Consider the following 18,169-nt stretch of genomic DNA (forward strand, 5'->3'; position numbering starts at 1 on the left):
AAAAAAAACAACAAAAACTAAACTGTAGTGTATGCCAAGCGTATTGCCTGTATGAACAGTATGAAACAGAGCTGCACAACTGAAATGCCAATGCATAAAATGAGTCTTCTTCAACCCATAGTTGGCTGAGGGATACCAAATGTGATGAACATTGAGGGTTAAATAAATTATCCTTTTGTATGGTCATCACTGCATGCAAAAGATAACGGGAAAAAAAGCTTCCTAAACTCCCGTAACCCACTATGTCTGCTGGGTTGAAGAAATATAAACGTACCATGTTCTCCACCACCACCAACACCCCCACCCCCAAAAAAAGTGTTGATGCATAAATGCCATTGTAGAAAGTCATACATGTAAAGTCCATAAGAGCACTCTCACCAAGAAATTGTCCATTTTTAACAGACACAAAAAAAGTCATGATCATAGCTTATTTATTTATTGATTTTTTTATCACCTCCCACTACAGCCAGTCTTGACATATTCCCACAATACAGTGCTGGAGAGTTCTGCGGCCATCTTGGATCTTATGCATGTGCATCTAACTTTTATTTGAAATGGTGAGCAAGGTCGAAGGGGGTCAACATAGGAAAAAGTAGCAAATATGTGCTGTCCTCCATACCAGACTCCGTACAAAGAAGTGCCATTGTATACACAGTTAAAAAAAAAAAAAAAAAAAAAATTTTTTTTGGTGGAAAAAGAATCCTGCTCTTCAGCACATTCTACACGTTCTGCCTCTCTCAATCGCCATTGTTGCTTGCAATTTCAGAGAGCCAATCAACTTCAAGAGTACAGATCAGGTGATGCACCTCTATGAGTCGTGTAAGCACAGAACTCTCCAGTGGTCTATTGATATACAAGTACTGTACTGTCACAACTGAAATCCAGAAATTGCATCATGTGAAGTGAAATGATGAAAAACAAAGAAAGCATGCTGTACATTTCTCTTTTTTCAGTCATATTCATAAGGTCAATACAACAAATATGCCATTCACAAATAAAGAAGAAGACCTGCTTGGTGTGGTTTGCCAGCTGCCTTCTTGAATTTTCAGTGCCAAAATACATGAAGTAACAGTGTAGTAACAGGCACATCAAATGAATCAAAGCTGACACAGGCACATCACAATTATCAAAGCAGTCACTGACACTGAACGTGAAGCATCAGAGACATTAATCAAACCAGACACTGGACAAAGATGTTTTGATCTCATTGAAGTTCTCTCTTCTCTGTTTTGTGATGATTGCTGCTTCCCCTCTTTTCCTTGTCCTCTGAGCTTTCTGCTTTGCCATTTGTTTCTTCAGCTGTGAGTTGACTCGCCGCTTAATCAGTTCTGGGTGGATAGAACTTGTCACACTGGAAGCACCTACGCCAAGTTGGCTATGGCCAATACCAACACTTTCATTGTCACTGCTCTCGGATGCATCTTTTTCAGCACTCTGCACAGTAACGGGCACACTAACCTTTTGCTTCAAACTCACAAAGTCTTTGTCCCTTGAAGATTCATAACAATTTTGTGCCTCAGCGCCCACTGCTGGTGTCACAACTGCTGCACAGGCTTCGTTTTCAACAGTTGGAACATTGGCTTCAAGAGCTTTGTTGGCACCTTCAGCTGCATCTGCAAGGAGTTCTTTTTCTTCTGAAATGGCATTTGTACCCTGTGTTCTTTCACAGGTTTCCTCTTCAGGATCAATGTCATCTCTATTTTGGTCTACCTCAGGGCTTTGACCGTCATCAACATTCAGTAATGAAAGGCGATACATCATCTGTTCGTCTCTGTAATCCACTGCTGGCGACTGGCTGTTCTTGTGTTCTGATTTTTCTCCTTCTTCTTCCTCATCTACATCCTGGTCTTCCTCTTCATCTTCTGTTGTGTCTGATTCATCCAGCCCACTGGATTTGTCTTCCTCACTGGACTTTTCCTCACCTTCATCAGCTGTGTCTGTTTCGCTGTCTTCTCGTGTAAAGGGGCCAAACTGTTCTGTCATCTGAAACCAGCACAGTTGTTTGTTACTCTTCATGTCAAGCCCTAAAAATAAACATTTTTTCATCAAAATGTGTGTATCTGTTGCATGCAAATGTGCATGTGTTTATGAGTAAAAGACACAAAAAGCGGAGTGCTTTCAAACTGATGGGCAATTATTTGCAGTTATTTCCAAACGGAACTGGCAGTTTGTCAAGGGGTCACCTGCTCCAACGCATCAATGTATTTAATTAACAACCACAGCAAACTGCCAGTTCTATCTGGGAATTTCAAATCCTTGAAAGAATCACAGTAATAAGTGTCAGAAAGGAAATACTTTGTGATCTATGTTTCCCCCAAACACTTCTGTCACCCCTGTCCACCAGCAAGCCACCCTCTTCCCCCACCCCCACCCCTCTTTTTATTTTTTCCACTGGTAAGTAGTGTTGTAGAAGACTAGGGCTGTACCGGTCAGGCATAGTCCCGGGGACTGTTACGGTAGCAGGATTGACCTAGCTTCAGTTAATAGCACATCCCTCTGCAGACCAGTTCAATTGCACCAAACAGCAACCTCCCTCAAAACAACAATTTTCATCAACATACTGATGTTGGTCGTCAAGGAGAAGAAGAAGTACTTGGAACTGATTGTGCCATAACAATGTTTAAAAATTTTTTTTTTTAATGTATTTCCCTTGTCAACACATTTTCAGAGCTGCTAATGCCTTAACCCTTGCATGCAGAATAGATTTAGTTGATTAAACCTTTCGTACTCTGCAAGGTTTTAATCTTGTCTTTCTGAACATCAACTGGAAAAGTAACAAGATGAACCTACCTGATCTAATTCCCTTCTCATTTTCTTTGTGAAGCCGCTGGCCTCCACTTGACAGTCCAGGTTTCCAGATCTCCTGATAACACCACACATCAACTTGTATGTCAATAGATAACAATGGTACATGCATACAAGAAAACACAATAATCTCATTACTGAATGTTGTACATTTGTTCTTCATTTCCTTGTCATGTTGAGTCATGTATCACTGATTCACACATTGTAAACTGAGTGCAGAGCGCTTGATGATCAAACATACACTTTTTTCATAGCTAAAAAGTATATTTCCAGTGGATACATGTCTAAACTATTACAAATTAGCATGAACTATTTTTGAGCCAGCATACAAGGACCTGAATCACATGATAAACAAGGGTAGAGATCAGTGACTACAAATATATTTCATTATACATAGGTTTTATTGCAGTGTATCACTACTTTGGCTCATTACATGAAATACTTCATTATAGATAGGTTTTATTGCAGTGTATCACTACTTTGGCTCATTACATGAAACTGCTTAACTTGTAACATTAGAAATATGTTATTATGAAAAATCTTACCGGGAGATGCACTTTTTAATGTCTCTTGAATGATTCACACACAAAAAAACAACTAAATCTATTCCTGTACATGTAAGTACAAAATTGTGTATTATTCTGTGGGTCATGTTATTTCTGTTACTGCATGATTTCAGTGAAGCTGTTTGACATTTGATGTTGAGGAACATTCCAATTTCTGAAGGGGAAAAAATCTCATATCTCATGATCTCTGTGATAACTGCCACAAATAGAACTTACTGAACATCTTTGAAAGCAGGGAAAAGTTCACTTTCATAGCTGAACCTCTTGGAAAAGAAATCTCTGATGCACTTGACATCTCGATCAAAGTACCTGAAAAAAAACAAAACACATAGACAAAAACCTTATGATTATTGTAACTGGTAATGATGTTACTCTTCCTCCACCCACTTGTCTTTGTTTTTGAATAAAAATGCCACATGCCAATATGGTAAATTGTTCTGTAACTCAGCACAGTAAATGTATACCATGAAACTGTCCTGAGTCATTGGTGTCCACTTTCAAGTAAAACTAATCAAAACCAAAACCACATAGAATTTGCATAGCATTTCATGGTTCTCGATGTAGCATTTCATGCTTTGAAGAATTTATTTTTCCACACAAACAGTTATGAAATTTTAATAATGATCTGTCAAGGCTTGAGTTTCTGTCACTGAGCTCTATAATTACAATATCAGGACCAGGATTTTGCTTAAGACCTATGACAAGGTTAAATGTAGCTGAAGCTATTGAAATCTATAACAAATCCCAGGTTGTCCAAAAGAAAATCATTAGAAAAATGATTGGAAAACCTTTGTGAGACAAAGAAACAACACATCAACTGATCAGTGATGTGTAGACGAGGCAGTGAAACAGAGGATTCAAATTTTCTTTTCTGTTCATTGTAGTTAATCCAGTGTCCATTTTAGAAAATTCATATGCAGTAAACACGTCAATAATGTAGTTAGTGTTACTGTATGTGTTCCGTCCAGAATGAGTATTTTTTTGCTTTTAATTGCGTACAAGAAAAATGAGGTCATGGCATATCAAGAATAAGACAATCGGGAAGCTGCAAAGGGGTAACAGCAGTTTTCGGAATGCAGACCAAACATCAACGAAATAAACTGTTAATGATTCGGAAATACAGCTAAATTCAGGAGACTTACAACCTATTATTGGTATGCCTGTGAAGATTTTCCCCCCTACTATTTTGAAGCCAAATTTGGTATTGGCTGACAAAATATTTCCAGAGAAAATGGCAATGTTAAAGTTTTCCATGAACACACACACACACACACACACACAGACAACCGAACACCGGGTTATAACATAGACTCTGTTTACACAAGCAAGTCAAAGAAGGTAAAAGCACAATATATAAGTGGTAATACGGAAAGATTTTTGTGCTTTGAACTTAATCTCTAGAAGAACAAGTTTATTAATGTTTGTTTTTTGACGGAAAAAAATCTTCAAACAAATGGAAAATTCCCGGACAATTCTTATATCTGAGACAAACACACACAGTCTTACATTTCTGCATCAGTATGTGACATGGAGACCATCTGAGGGAAGTCGATCATGATGATGCGATCATTGGCATCAATCATCAAATTGAACTCATTGAAATCAGAGTGGATCACCCCAGCCTCTGCCAGCCTCATGATCAGGTCCATGCATTCGCTGTAGACTGCTGCTGGATCTTTCAGTTCATGCACTTGACATCTGTTGGCGTAATACTAAATATATAAATGTTTTCCAACATGTTATAAACTGGTATGTATTGTGTATGTACATTTTGAATGTTCTTCTGACTGTTAAAAGTCATGGTTACTCAAATCTCTTAAACCTCAAATATCCACTTTGACATTCAAACAAACAAAAAAAGCTATTAATGTATAATGCAAAAAATATCAACCTTCTTTGTGTCTGTGCCACCGCTGAATAAACATTCACATTTCTCTTTTTTATTTAAATGCACATCCTGAAAATACAACACACACACGAGGTAGAAAATGGGATCTGGTATCATGTGAAGAACTGTCTGATATATACTGTTACTGATATAGAAGTAAAACTAGAGCAGATCAGCAACAATAACAAAATTACTATGATCTTAACTAAGTCAAAAGTGTGTGTGTATGTGTGTGTGTGATTCTTCATCCCATTTTCTACCTTAAAAAAAAAACCCACTTTACCATCCAACTCAGAACATTTTATAAATGACAGATCAATCACTTAAACTGAAACAAAATACATGTGAAACAATATCACAGACTCTTTACTTCAAATTAACTATCAAACAATATTCTAAAACTTACAAAGGGTAGCCAGCAATCAACTCCATGACCACTGCATGCCGATTCTGTTCCACTGGTTTGGGCACAGGAAACCCATGCTCATGCAGTGCCTAGAAAAACAAAAGAAAAAAAATAGTTCTCTCAATCACATATCGTTAAAAAATATTCTGAAATTTATTCTGAAATTTCTATAAATTCATACAGCTTCAAAATAAACAGATCACCAGGTTCAAACATGTTTCATTAGGAAGTTATATCAGAACACACTGAGATTTGATTTTATCACTTAATTACTTTCATCAAGTAAAAAATAATTTTTTTTAAACCTTTGATAATTGCCACAATTTTCAGTCATAATTTATGAAAACCACTGATACAATTTATGAAAACCACAATTTTCCCCTCAGACTGATTAATTTGTTGATTTTGGCGTTTAGTTAGCTTCTGGTCTGTTTTAAACAACAATTCTTACATGATATAAATCATATTTTATGTCATTCTTTTTTGATGCAACAAACTTTACTGTTACGATGCTGTTGATCATGAAAACAACACTCACCTTCATGTAAGCAAACTCTTTGGTGGCTGAAAGACGAGAAAGGTACAACCAAGAGATACTCTTCCTGTGCTTATGATAGTCTCTCTTGTTTTTCAGCTGCCGAAATGATGTCCTGCCCAGTCTGCACACACAGGCACATGCATAGTACAAGTCCATCTGGAATCTATATATCTATACATTCATATGGGCATTAAGGGTTCACAAAATGAATTATTCATTGGTCAAAGGGGGAAAAAAAAAGTAAAATAATATTCTTGTTCATCCAGGTGTGTGAGCTACAACTCCAATGTTCACTAGATAGTATGAGTGGGGTTATTTATAATTTTGAAGGGCCATCTTATCTCTGAATCTCACTATTCAGACACTCGTAAACTTTTTATTTAAGGGTGAGAACATGTTCGGTGTGTTTGTGTTTGTTTTTCCTTAGTTCACTGATTACTGACATGGATTATTGAATTATTAACAAGGGTATTTTTCATGTGCATGTTTATATTACTACATACACAAAGAGGGTTAATGCACTGGCAAATCTGTACTTATGGACCTGGATGAATGGAAAAGAAATCCATCCTTAACTTTTAATCCACCCAGTACAACTGGTATTCAAATTACAGACCTCACAGTCAATCAAGCAAAGACAAAATCTGAATCACAAATCTGACAGATCAAGCAAGCAAGTTGACTGTGAAATCATCTTATCATAGAAATATTATAATTCTGAACAAAATTAACATGTTTACAATTAAAGTGTTTCAAAATGATAGCTGCTGGATCAAACTATAAAACAATTTGACATGACAATTATTTTCCTGTAAATATTGTACGTGCGTGCGTGCATGTGTCTACCCAAGTATGAATGTTCAGTTCTTACCTGTGTAGCTTCAAGGCATATTCTTTCATTTCATCATCCGCAACAATGTAAACATCTGAAACACAGATTCGGATTTATTACCAATGCAATATTAGATTGTGAAAGTGTTCACAGAGAATACAATTCTGTCCATTCATTCTTCAATCATATGCAATTAAAAAAATACAATAACATATCTGATGATTATCCTTGATCATGTTCATGAGAAAAGATCAAGAAGGGCAAAGAAAATGACACAAAACAATAACAAATTGCAAAGCAGATAATAAAAGCCATAAAACAGATTAGTAATAAGACTTTAAAAAAACAAAGCTATACGCCATAGACAGTTTAACTGCAAAATAGCATGTTAGAAAAAAAAGAAACATACAAACTTAAATCCCCGTTGTTTTCATTCTGGAGTCTAAAAATCACATTCAACTTTTGTATGTAAGTTTATCTAAATTCCTATCCAATCTGTTGCAAATGATCATGTGGCTCATTTTCGTCAATGACAGAGCTACAGTTTTATAAAGAATCAACAGTAACAACAAAGATTATGCTGAGAAGAAGACATGATAAAAAATATCAAAGCGTTAACTTTCCTCAATACTTTTAGGTAAATATTTATTACATGTATGTATTCTGTTGTTTGTTGTTGTTGTTCCCTTCTTCTCAAGTTCTTGTGAAAGACAAACGAATGGTTATTTTCAAGCAAACAATGCTGCTAATATTATTAATAATATGTAATGTTAATGTTACTCATTTTGAGTTCACATTATCCAAACTTACCTGACTCTTTACCAACACCGATCTGTCGCCCAAACGATGACAGCGTATCCCGTCCAACCAAAACTTGTAAAGCAAGGTAGTCATAGCCACTGTTGGTTAAACGATAGCCTTCATCTGTGATAAGAAAAATAAAACATACATTATAAGATTTATAATAGACATACATAACCTATACTTTTTAGCATGTGGAATCTCATGCACATTCATACACACAGTGACACACACACATGCGCGCGCGCACACACACAGAGACTCAACAAGTAAAATAGCCACTTTTTAAGTTAAAAAATTAAAGCCTTCCAATCCACACATGTTTGCAATCTATCACTGTATCAGTATCACTCTCAAACTTTGTCTAGAGTTTGTCTGGATACAAGTATGGATAGGTGGATGGTTAACTGATTGTGGTTTCTTCCCCACTCCAAAGTAACTATGTCTTGTGTTGGTAACATTTTGTATTCATAAGTAATTAACAACTTTAAATTGCACAAGTTAACAAAGGGTCACACACAATATTTGATATTCTCCCGATACCTAGGCAATAGCATACACAGATGGGTCTGCTGAAGAGGCAGTGAAGAACGGAGGAAGTGGGGTGTATATTAAATTCCCTGACAGCAAAAGCATCAGCAAGTCAGTGGCTATAGGCACCCTGTCCACTAACTTCCGTGCTGAGGCCTGTGGTCTGCTACTCGCAGCCCGGACTTTAAGCCAGGAAGACACACTACCCACCAACACAGTGTTCCTGACTGACTGCAAGTCTATCCTGCAGAGTCTCCAGGCGCCAGAAGGAGAGTAGATTTTAAGAGATATCAGGCAAGAACTGAATCTCCTCAGAGAACTGCTGTGGTGCTGCAGTGGGTCCCCTCCCACTGTGGCACAGGGGGCAATGAAGAGGTGGACTGCCTATCCAAGGCAGGCAGCAAATTAGAACAGCCTGCCCACCCAGTGTCCTACAGCGAGGCAAAGACGATACTGAGAGACAGCTTCAGGAAAGCATGGCGCCAATGTCTGAACATTGGGCCGGAAGACGAAAAAGACAGCATCCATGAGCTGGACAGAGCAGCACACGTCACAATCTTCTGACTGCGAACAGGACACTGTCAGCTCCTCTCCCACCGCTACCATTTTAAGATATCACATACTGACCATACTGACCACAGACCAGTGCCCTTGTGGCACAGGCCAACAGACCCACTCCCATATCCTGCAGTCCTGCCCCACCTTCGACGCTCTGAGACGCCAGGCATGGCCCAGCCTGGTGGAGCTCCAGAAGAAACTGTGGGGACCTGCAGGGTCCCTATGATGGACCATGGACTTCGCTGTCCTAACCGGACTAAAAATCTAGAGTAGCCAGGGAATGCCAAAGAAGAAGATATTTAAATCATTTATATTATCAACAATCATGCATGAAACTATTATTGAAAGTAAAAAAAATTACATGAAAGAAAAGACCAAGGGAGAAAACATAAAAGTACTTTTTAATGTATGCAAGGTTCACAGGCAGTAAAGGCAGTATATTATGATGATTATGACTACTCAAACAACCTATCCCACTGCTTTGGGTAGAGGTTACACACACACACACACACACACACACACACACACACACATGCATGCGCACGCGCACACACACACTCACGAACTATACTTTTACTATACCAAAAAAAATCATGATTTTCTAATGGAAAAAAGTTGGAAGATTTCAGAACATTGCCTAATTCACACATTTTTGTTGTTGTCTATTCTATCTTTTAAAAGTAATTCATCAATATACATATATATATATGGTTTAATTTATCTTTATGGTGTTGTATCTGAATTTATCTTTCTGTAAAATCTGATTTGTTTTGTGTTTTATTTTAAATTTTGAATGGTGGAAACGGGGAGGGGCACACAAACCCAGCTTCTTGGACACACAATTATTTTACTCTCACACCTGCAGTTGATAATATCTTTAATAATATGAATAATAATAATATTTTGAATGTGAATGATAACTGATATGTTACAGTTAGCAGTCACTCTACACACTCCTGAACTTTCCATGACAGGATACTGGTAGAGCCTAGAAAGAAAGAAAAAAAAAAGACAGAGAGAAGCCATAATTCACCATTAACCCTTTCACTGCCAGGAAAATAGATTTAAGTGAAATCTATTTGCCAGGGTTTTTGTCAATATGTCAATATGTGCTCTTCGTCATTGGAGAAAGACCCATAAAAGTATATATTTTCTGAAAGGTAAATGAATAAAGAATACAAAACACATGATGTTTTCCCATTTTATATATTTTCAGTGACATGCTGTTGTTTTGAAATCAGTGTTTTATTTTTTGTCACATGATTTTCAACTTTTTCATTACAAACATTAGTCAGGTAATTTGCACTAAAATATCTTATTTTCTGGACAAATGGGTAATACCTGCACACGCAAATTATACAAGAACAACCGCAATAAAAAATTGTTTTAAAAGAGACTGATACACAATCCACTGTGACTTCTCCAAATGATAACATGGATGTGGGGCCACGCCCCCTCAGTCTCCACCCCTCTCCTCTTCACCCCTCTCACACGGTCACTACATCCAGTTCACACCAGACCGTGTTGGCTGAGTGCCAAGAAAATTGCTCAAACTGTGTCCTGCTTATATTTGGTCACTTTCTGTTATCTGCTACAGCTTTACAGTCAGCATCACTCACTGACAGTCGTATCTTGGCCAGTCTCTTCATTGCTCCTTTATTTTCTATCAAATCGTCCTGTAAAAGTTCATCACTGTCTTCTTCGAATTTATGCGTCAATTCTTTCTGAGCATCAGCTAAAGAAAGCAATCTTGGTTGATTTTGGGCAACACGATCGCAGGTCTTGAGCACGGAGTCCTATATTTTGTTGAGCGAGTAAGGAGAGCAGCCAGGCAAACACTGTATTTATATTTCTTTTTACCACAGCAGATTTCTCCGTGTGAAATCTGGGCTGCTCTCCCCAGGGAGAGCGCGTCGCTATACTACAGCGCCACCCTTTTTTTTGTATTTTTCCTGTGTGTAGTTTTATTTGTTTTTCCTATCAAAAGGATGCCCATCGCCTGTCAGCTCGCATGGAGGAGCTCCACAGATCTGGCTGTCATGCCTGAGGCAGGCCCAACACGGTGACCTACCCCTGTCTCGTGCCACAGTTTCCTTCAAACACAAAAACCACTTCCACTATCGGCCCACATCCGTTGTGGAATCATCAGATCAAACCACATGCGCACCTCCTTGCATTGACGCTCATCCGCGCTCATCCGCTCAGCTGTGGTCCACAGACCTCCCCCACAATACAGCTGTGGACCTCTGTCTTCTTTACCCGCACTAATGTCCTTAGGCGACACAGTGCACTCTACTTTCGTCAAATTCTACTGGAGGGACACCTATCGCCTTAGGGATAATGGCTCATCGACTTCTACCAGAGAGATGTCGCACGCCTGCGGGTTGATGGCACAAGAGCCATCGCTTCTGTGGTAGCTGCACAACAGACCATCACAGCACACAGACAGTAGAACAGGCGAGCCCTCCACCTTGTCGCGCTATTCTGCACTAGTTGGGTCACGGTTAAGTATGTGTAATTAAAAGGAAATTTTCTATCTAAAATTACGTTTAAATAACATACTTACCGTGACCCAAATTTAAGACCCTCCCGTCCTCCCCGCTTCCTGTTCTCCCTGCTTGCTGCGCTGGTGATGGCATATTGCCGTCAAAAGAGGGCGATAACCAGCGGGACAAAGGGGAGGTTACCTACTTCCGGGAGGTTATCGGCCGTAGTTTCGTCTGCTCCGCATAGGCGGATAGTTTGCACAGGACAGGAATGTCAGACCCCTGCCGGAGTCTGTGGATTTTTCTTTCAGAATTTTGCCAGGAACAACCCTTTTGTTGCCGTGGGTTCTTTTACGTGTGCTAAGTGCATGCTGCACACGAGACCTCAGTTTATTGTCTCATCTGAATGACTAGCGCCCAGACCACCACTCAAGGTCTAGTGCAGGAGGAGAAAATATCGACAGCTGAGCCGTGATTCAAACCAGCGCGCTCAGATTCTCTCGCTTCCTAGGCGGACGCGTTACCTCTTGGCCATCACTCCACATACTGCGGCAGTAACCCAACCAAAACATTCAAATAAAGGTCTGCCTCATTACGTAGATGGGGTTTCTAGCTATGAACAGAATCAAGAAAGATTCCCCAAGCTAAAGCTACCAGTGTTTTCTCAACGAACTCAATGCAAACCAGGGAAAACTCTGAATATCTCGATGACGAGTTATCTCGTCACTGGCAGCGAAACGTACATATGCTTGCGCTGACAAGTTATCTCGTCATATAGGCAGCCTAGGGGTTAATCAAAATAGTTTACTTACATCTTTTGTTCTTTGTTTTCTCGAAAGCAACAAGTTTGTGCCGGCTGAGGTTCATCAACACTTTGTGGCATCCACCCGCATGTAACTTTGCAATCGATGCAGCAAGATGCCCAGGCACAAGTTCATGGTTCTTCATTCCCATTTCCACCTTTATTTTGGACATAAACCAACATTCAAAAACAGACTATTAGAAGTGAAAGGAGTGTACGCAGATATGTGTGTGTGTTGTGTGTGGAATCAGTGAATGTGACATCAGTTTTTAATTTCATACTCTGCCTGTGTTGATAAAAACAATCAACATGCTCTTCAGGCCAGATCTGACATTGGCAGGGTGATAAAACATGACATTCTAATACTATATGATGAATAAGAAACATAACATTTGTTTGACAAGTGTCCATTCATGTTTCAGATTCTGAAAATGAGTGATCTGATATCTCATCAGTTTATGTCTTAAACATGAAAACTGTAACATTAGTGGCTCTACATTCTTTGTTCATGCCTGCATTAAAAATAGTAAACTGCTAAACACTATTCACAAGATCATATTATTTTAACTCTATGGATTCTCTAATGTACACAGAAAACTACGAACAGCAATCATATTCAATTATTCAAAAAAGTTTGGTTATGAATCTAATGGATGAGGCACTGGATTCTCGCCCTGGTGTCCTGGTGATCCTCGGTTTTGGGTCACCATGTGGGGGAAGGGTGGCGATTTTCCCAATACACAAACATATGTGTAAACCTGCTGTGTCTGAACCTGTGTATGCTTAAACACGAACGCAAAGGATCCTGTAATCTGTGTCTGCGTTCGGTGGACTACAGAAACACGAAAATACCTAGCATGTACCAATCACCAGAGATTCATCAGCAAACTGATGAAATAGAAGAGCAAGTTCAGCGACTGAGTTAGTACAATATCATGTTTTACTGGCACAGTGGTGTCACCTCAAAGTAAAAGCCCTAATCCTTAACTCTTAATACTAATCAGACACTTAATACTCACAGCAAGAAGAACCCTGAAGTCCTCTTTTGTTAAATGTTGAAATAAGTTTGCTTTCAACTTTCCCATTTTTTCGTCTTGTTTTAGAACTGTATATATGACTGCACGTACTTGCACCAAGTCGCAAAACACAGAACACAGAACATGTGTATCTTGTTAAGCAAAGCTGTTACTTTAGTTTCGTATTTCATGTCGCTCTGAAAAATGATTACTTTTGATTATTTTGAATATGCTATCTAAGACGCTTCTTTAAATTATGAAAGAATACCACGATACAGCCATTTACCAGTATCAACAGTAACCCAGGTTGTAAAAGTTACGTACTTATCTTTATGCCATATATTAAAGAAGAACTGTATAAACTGTGGAATTTTGTGTATTGCAATGGAGGAAATTGGCAGAACGGACAAGCCTCTTTCTGCCAATACAGTGTCGGTGGGGGTCTCATACTGTCTTCCAAGTTTGAGTGGAAAGTTAAACTGGGCGTGTAGTCATTCGAATGAGACGATAAACCGAGGACTCGGACTCGTGTACAGCACGAAGCACGTACTTGCACTGGCCGCGAAAAAAACACATGACAACAAAAGTGTTGTCCTCTGGCAAAATAATTCAGCTGAAGAAATCCACCCTGAAAAGCACACAGATCTCTCTCTCTCTCTCTCTCTCTCTCTCTCTCCCTCTGTGTGTGTGTGTGTGTGTGTGTGTGTGTGTGTTGGTGTGTGCATGTGTGTGTCAGCGTGTGCCCGCGGCCCGCATGAGTGTCAGCACGGTGTGCCGGTGTGTGTATGTGTGTGTGTGTGTGTGTACATTGTGGTTTGAGTTGCACTGTCGCGATTCACGCTCACTTTGTGTCTGTGGCTGTGTGTGTCTGTGTCTGAGTATGTGTGTCTCCGTGTGTCTGCGTTGAATTGTGTGCCAGAGTGTGTGCTGGTGTGTGTGCCAGAGTGTGTGCTCAGTGAAGCGTGTGTTTGTGCCGGCGCGCGCGCGTGTCCATATGTGCATGCCGTGTGGGGGGGTGCATGTGCCAATGTGTGTTATGTGTGCCCACGGTGTCAGTGGGTATTCGTTGGAGCGTGTGTGTGTGTGTGTGTGTGTGTGTGTGTGTGTGTGTGTGTGTGTCACGTGTTGGTGTGTGTGCGTGTTTGCTGGAGCGGCGTCACTGCATGTGTGTGTTGGTGTGTGCATGTGTGTACTGATGTGTGTGTGTGTGTGTGTGTGTGTGTGTGTGTGCCGTGAAAATATTATGAGCTGCCTAAATGTCAGGCAGAAAACAGTCAAGCACACGATACCAGATCGGGTTGAACTGTTCCTTGAAAGAACGTTCTTCGAGTCACGGAAATCGTCAAAAGTTACCTGTATTTGTATCTGTTTAGAACATCGCTGTCGCCAAGATTATGACATTATAGCGACGGGTGGGAGTGTGCGCAGCTTAGCAGGTTCACTGTTGAGATGTAAATAGTTTTTGGAAGATCTCACTCAAGGCCTGACAAAACGCGTTGGGTTACGCTGCTGGTCAGGCATCTGCTTGGCAGATGTGGTGTAGCGTATATGGATTTGTCCGAACGCAGTGACGCCTCCTTGAGCTACTGATACTGAAACTGAAACTGAAGATCTCAGGAGTTGGTGCTCTTACTATGTTTTCTTCCAGGTGGTTCCAGTCTTTTATTGTGCTAACAAAAAATGACTGTATTGCTCTGTCTGACATCTGCTGACTTGGAATGTTCTTGTGCTGTTTCTTATATGATTAGAGATCGCACTGGCGGTATCGTACTGATCGCCAGATATTCGTGGCCTTATGAGTCGTCCTGGTTTATGTGGGGTTAAGTACTCAGCAGGTGGTATGGCCGGTATCAACCCCTCAACCACCTTGTAGAGGAAGATGAGGCGTAGATCATGTCTGCGCTGTTGGAGTGTCGGCAGTTGCAGAGTGTGAAGCATCATGTCTTGGTGATGGAACCAGGTGTTCTGGATTTATAATCGCCGGTTATGAACCGGGCAGATAGGCGCTGCACTTTTTCAAGTTTATCAATATCCTGTTTGAGGTAAGGACTCCATATGATGGAGCCATACTCGAGGGCTGGTCTGATGAGGGATAGATATGCATTTCTCTTGCATTGGAGGGGGCAGAAACGCAGATTTCTCCTGAGGAAGCCAAGGGTGCTGTGTGCTTTTTTGCAGGTGTAAGCAATGTGGGTGCTCCATTTCATGTCATCGGAGAGTTGAATACCTAGATAGGGGTTTGTGTGGACGTGCTGAAGGGGAGTGTTATATAGGGAGTAGATGTGGTTGGTTGACTGCAGCATACTGAGGATGTAGCACTTGTTGGGGTTAAACTTCATACCCCAGTCAGTGGCCCAGGTTTCGAGTTGACTGAGGTCCTCTTGAAACTGAATGTGATCTTGTAGGGAGTTGATCTGGCAGTAAAGGGGGCAATCGTCAGCAAACAGGCGTACCTGGGATTTGACTCTGTCCGGGAGGTCGTTGATGTGGCATAGGAAGAGGAGCGGTCCAACACTGTTCCTTGAGGTACTCCGGAATCCACCGAGGTTTCTTCGGATGTGACGCCCTCTATCACGACGGCCATCTTCCTGCGCTGGAGAAAGTTTCAGTGATAACCAGGTGTGGAGGGGACCTCTAATTCCATATTCGTGCAGCTTGTGAAGAAGATGTTTGTGGGGGACAGTGTCGAATGCTTTTGAAAAGTTTAAAATGGCGACACCCACTTGATGTCAGTAGACGGCTTTTTTGCGGAGCATGCGTTTGAGTGTGGTGTTCAGCCATTCAAAGGGAGGTGGTGGCGCTTGGTCTTTATCTCAGTGTGTGGGATGTGTGTGTCTGTAGCAGAGAGTAGGGATGTTTTGAATGTGGACCAGAAATATTCTATGCTGGATCCTAGACTTGCCTGTTTAGTGATGTTTTCTGAGATCCTATCACAGGTTGATCTGAGGGAGTCCCAGTCGGCTTTGGAGAACTGGTAGTATTTTCTTGCTTGGGGCGGTGAACGTTGAGGTTTGGTGTCAGTGTCAGTGACAATCATGTCATGGTCGCTGATTCCAGGGACTGAGATGGATGATTTTACAAGGGATGGGTTTGAGAAGAAGATGAGATCGAGTGTATTGTGTAGTCTAGTAGGGGTATGGTGTACTTGTGTGAGAAGTAACGATGAGGTGATGTTGATCAGCTCTCATGGATTTGGTCGTCTTTTCCACTAGAGTGTGTTGTATGATTTTTCCAGTTGATATCCGGACAGTTGAAATCGCCGGCTAGTATGATGTGGCACTGTTTTTTGCCATTTCCAGTGAGAGTATTAGTGATGGACTTTTGAAGTTGGTCAAGGTCATGCATGTTTATGTGGGCCATGTAGAAACTGGCGACGAAGAGGTCCTTGCTGTCTTGGAGCTTCAGTTTCACCCAGAGGATTTTACAGTCTGTGGTCAACATTGGTTGTTCGATTACTGTCAAAGATTTGTGCACAAGGATGAAGATACCTCCTCCGAGGCTACTTCTGTCATTTCTGTAGACGTTGTAGTTGTCTTGGAAAATCTCACTAGATTTAATGTGGTTTTGCGTTGGCGGTTTGCCTGGTTTCATCTCATGTAGCCAAGCTTCAGTCCCGAAGATAATATCTGGCTTATATTTCACTGCCGCAGCAAATTCTGCAGTTTGCAGATGATGCTTTGGCAATTTACAATGAGGGTGCGGAGGTTGCTTTTTTTGGGTAGGTTGTAGGCGTTCAGTTAGGACTGGTTGAGTGGTGTGTAGTGGGTGGGTGGTTTGAGGTTCTGGGGGAGGGGCCACTGCCACTGGTCCCAGGGGTCAGGGGTGGAGACTAATGGGGATTCGTGGGCTCAGTGGATGTAGTGAGTGGGTGGTTTGGGGTTCTGGTAGAAGGGCCACTGCCACTGGTCCCAGGAGACGGTAGGGGTAGGGGTGGGGATGCGTGGGCTGGATGTTGGTGGTGGGATGGCCTCAGTGGTGTTTCCTGGTTGACTGGTGTTGGTTGGCCGAGGTTTGTCTGTGTCTTGTGTGCGTTGTAGAGGGTGAGTAGGTAGCGTCCTTTCGGCTTCTGGTTTTGAGCGGAGAAAAGGTTGATGTGTTGGAAGCAGTCAATGGTTGGGTGGCCATCCGCAGAGAGAGGGTTGTAACTATGGAAGGTAAAGCTATCGCACGGTTTGTGCTATCGCACTTTGGAAGATCCACTGTACATTTGAGCGGTGTAGGAGGTCGTAGTCATGTGAACATAGGTCTATGCATGTGGCATGGTACCAAACGTCACAGTTGTCACATGCAACCCCCTTACATGTCCATGTCACAGGTTCCTCACAACAACCACAGGGATAGATACTGCCGGTACGGGGGCTAGGGTTCGTCCGGTCTGGATGTCTCCAGACAACAACAGACACAGGAAGGAAAGAGTCACATTTAAGCGATGTTTGGGGCTTTGGTTAGCAATGGGCTTCGAGCGAGTGAGGGTCACAGTACCATGGAGCACTCGTGAGTTTTGTTCAGTGCTGGTCGTGGGCTTGGGAGCAATGCTAAAGTGGAAAGTATGAGGAGCATAAACAGTACACTTGTGGCTTGATACATACTTGGTTTCTGCTGTCTTCATACCAGAGAGAAGGCCTGGTCAAAAGTAGCAAGGTAGATGGTGGTCGTCTGATGGCGGCCAACAGGGAGGCAGGGTGGTATGTTGGGGCTGGCACTCGGCACTAACCTTACGAAGTTAAAACATTATGAAAAATTCACAGACAGAGCATAAGAAAATGTGGATGCACATATTAACTACTTCGTGGATTAGCTCGAATTCACACAATTCATGAAATCGGTACAGAAAGTTCCTCTTGTTATTATTTGGAAAAAAAAAAAAAAAAAAAAAATCTGAATCTGGAGCGTAACTTCTAGGATGTTAAAGTGGGACGGAATGAATCCCACTTTAGCAT

The 18,169-nt window shown here is 41.1% G+C and overlaps 1 protein-coding gene across 1 annotated transcript; it reads right to left on the minus strand.

Annotated features, from left to right (window-relative positions):
• Window positions 1–420: 420 nt before the first annotated feature.
• Window positions 421–13,375, minus strand: LOC143296867 (uncharacterized). The gene is made up of 10 exons (XM_076608832.1): window positions 13,233–13,375; window positions 12,224–12,371; window positions 7,846–7,959; window positions 7,075–7,129; window positions 6,204–6,324; window positions 5,666–5,754; window positions 4,878–5,069; window positions 3,588–3,680; window positions 2,791–2,863; window positions 421–1,983 (listed from the first exon to the last, which is right to left on the minus strand). Exons 1-10 carry the CDS (start codon window positions 13,296–13,298, stop codon window positions 1,168–1,170), a joined length of 1,767 nt encoding a protein of 588 aa, XP_076464947.1. The 5' UTR covers window positions 13,299–13,375; the 3' UTR covers window positions 421–1,167.
• Window positions 13,376–18,169: the final 4,794 nt, after the last annotated feature.

This window comes from Babylonia areolata, chromosome 22, assembly GCF_041734735.1.
Source record: "Babylonia areolata isolate BAREFJ2019XMU chromosome 22, ASM4173473v1, whole genome shotgun sequence".
In the NCBI taxonomy this organism is placed as follows: Eukaryota; Metazoa; Mollusca; class Gastropoda; order Neogastropoda; family Buccinidae; genus Babylonia; species Babylonia areolata.

Bases quoted from the DNA above. Each gene is read 5' to 3' on its own strand.
- LOC143296867 (XM_076608832.1), bottom strand. From the start codon at position 13,298: ATGGGAAAGTTGAAAGCAAACTTATTTCAACATTTAACAAAAGAGGAC. The intron at 7,960-12,223 runs GTAAGTAAACTA...TTCTTATCACAG, and splicing joins GAAAACAAAGAACAAAAGAT to ATGAAGGCTATCGTTTAACC. The intron at 5,070-5,665 runs GTAAGTTTTAGA...TTACGCCAACAG, and splicing joins TTGATTGCTGGCTACCCTTT to ATGTCAAGTGCATGAACTGA.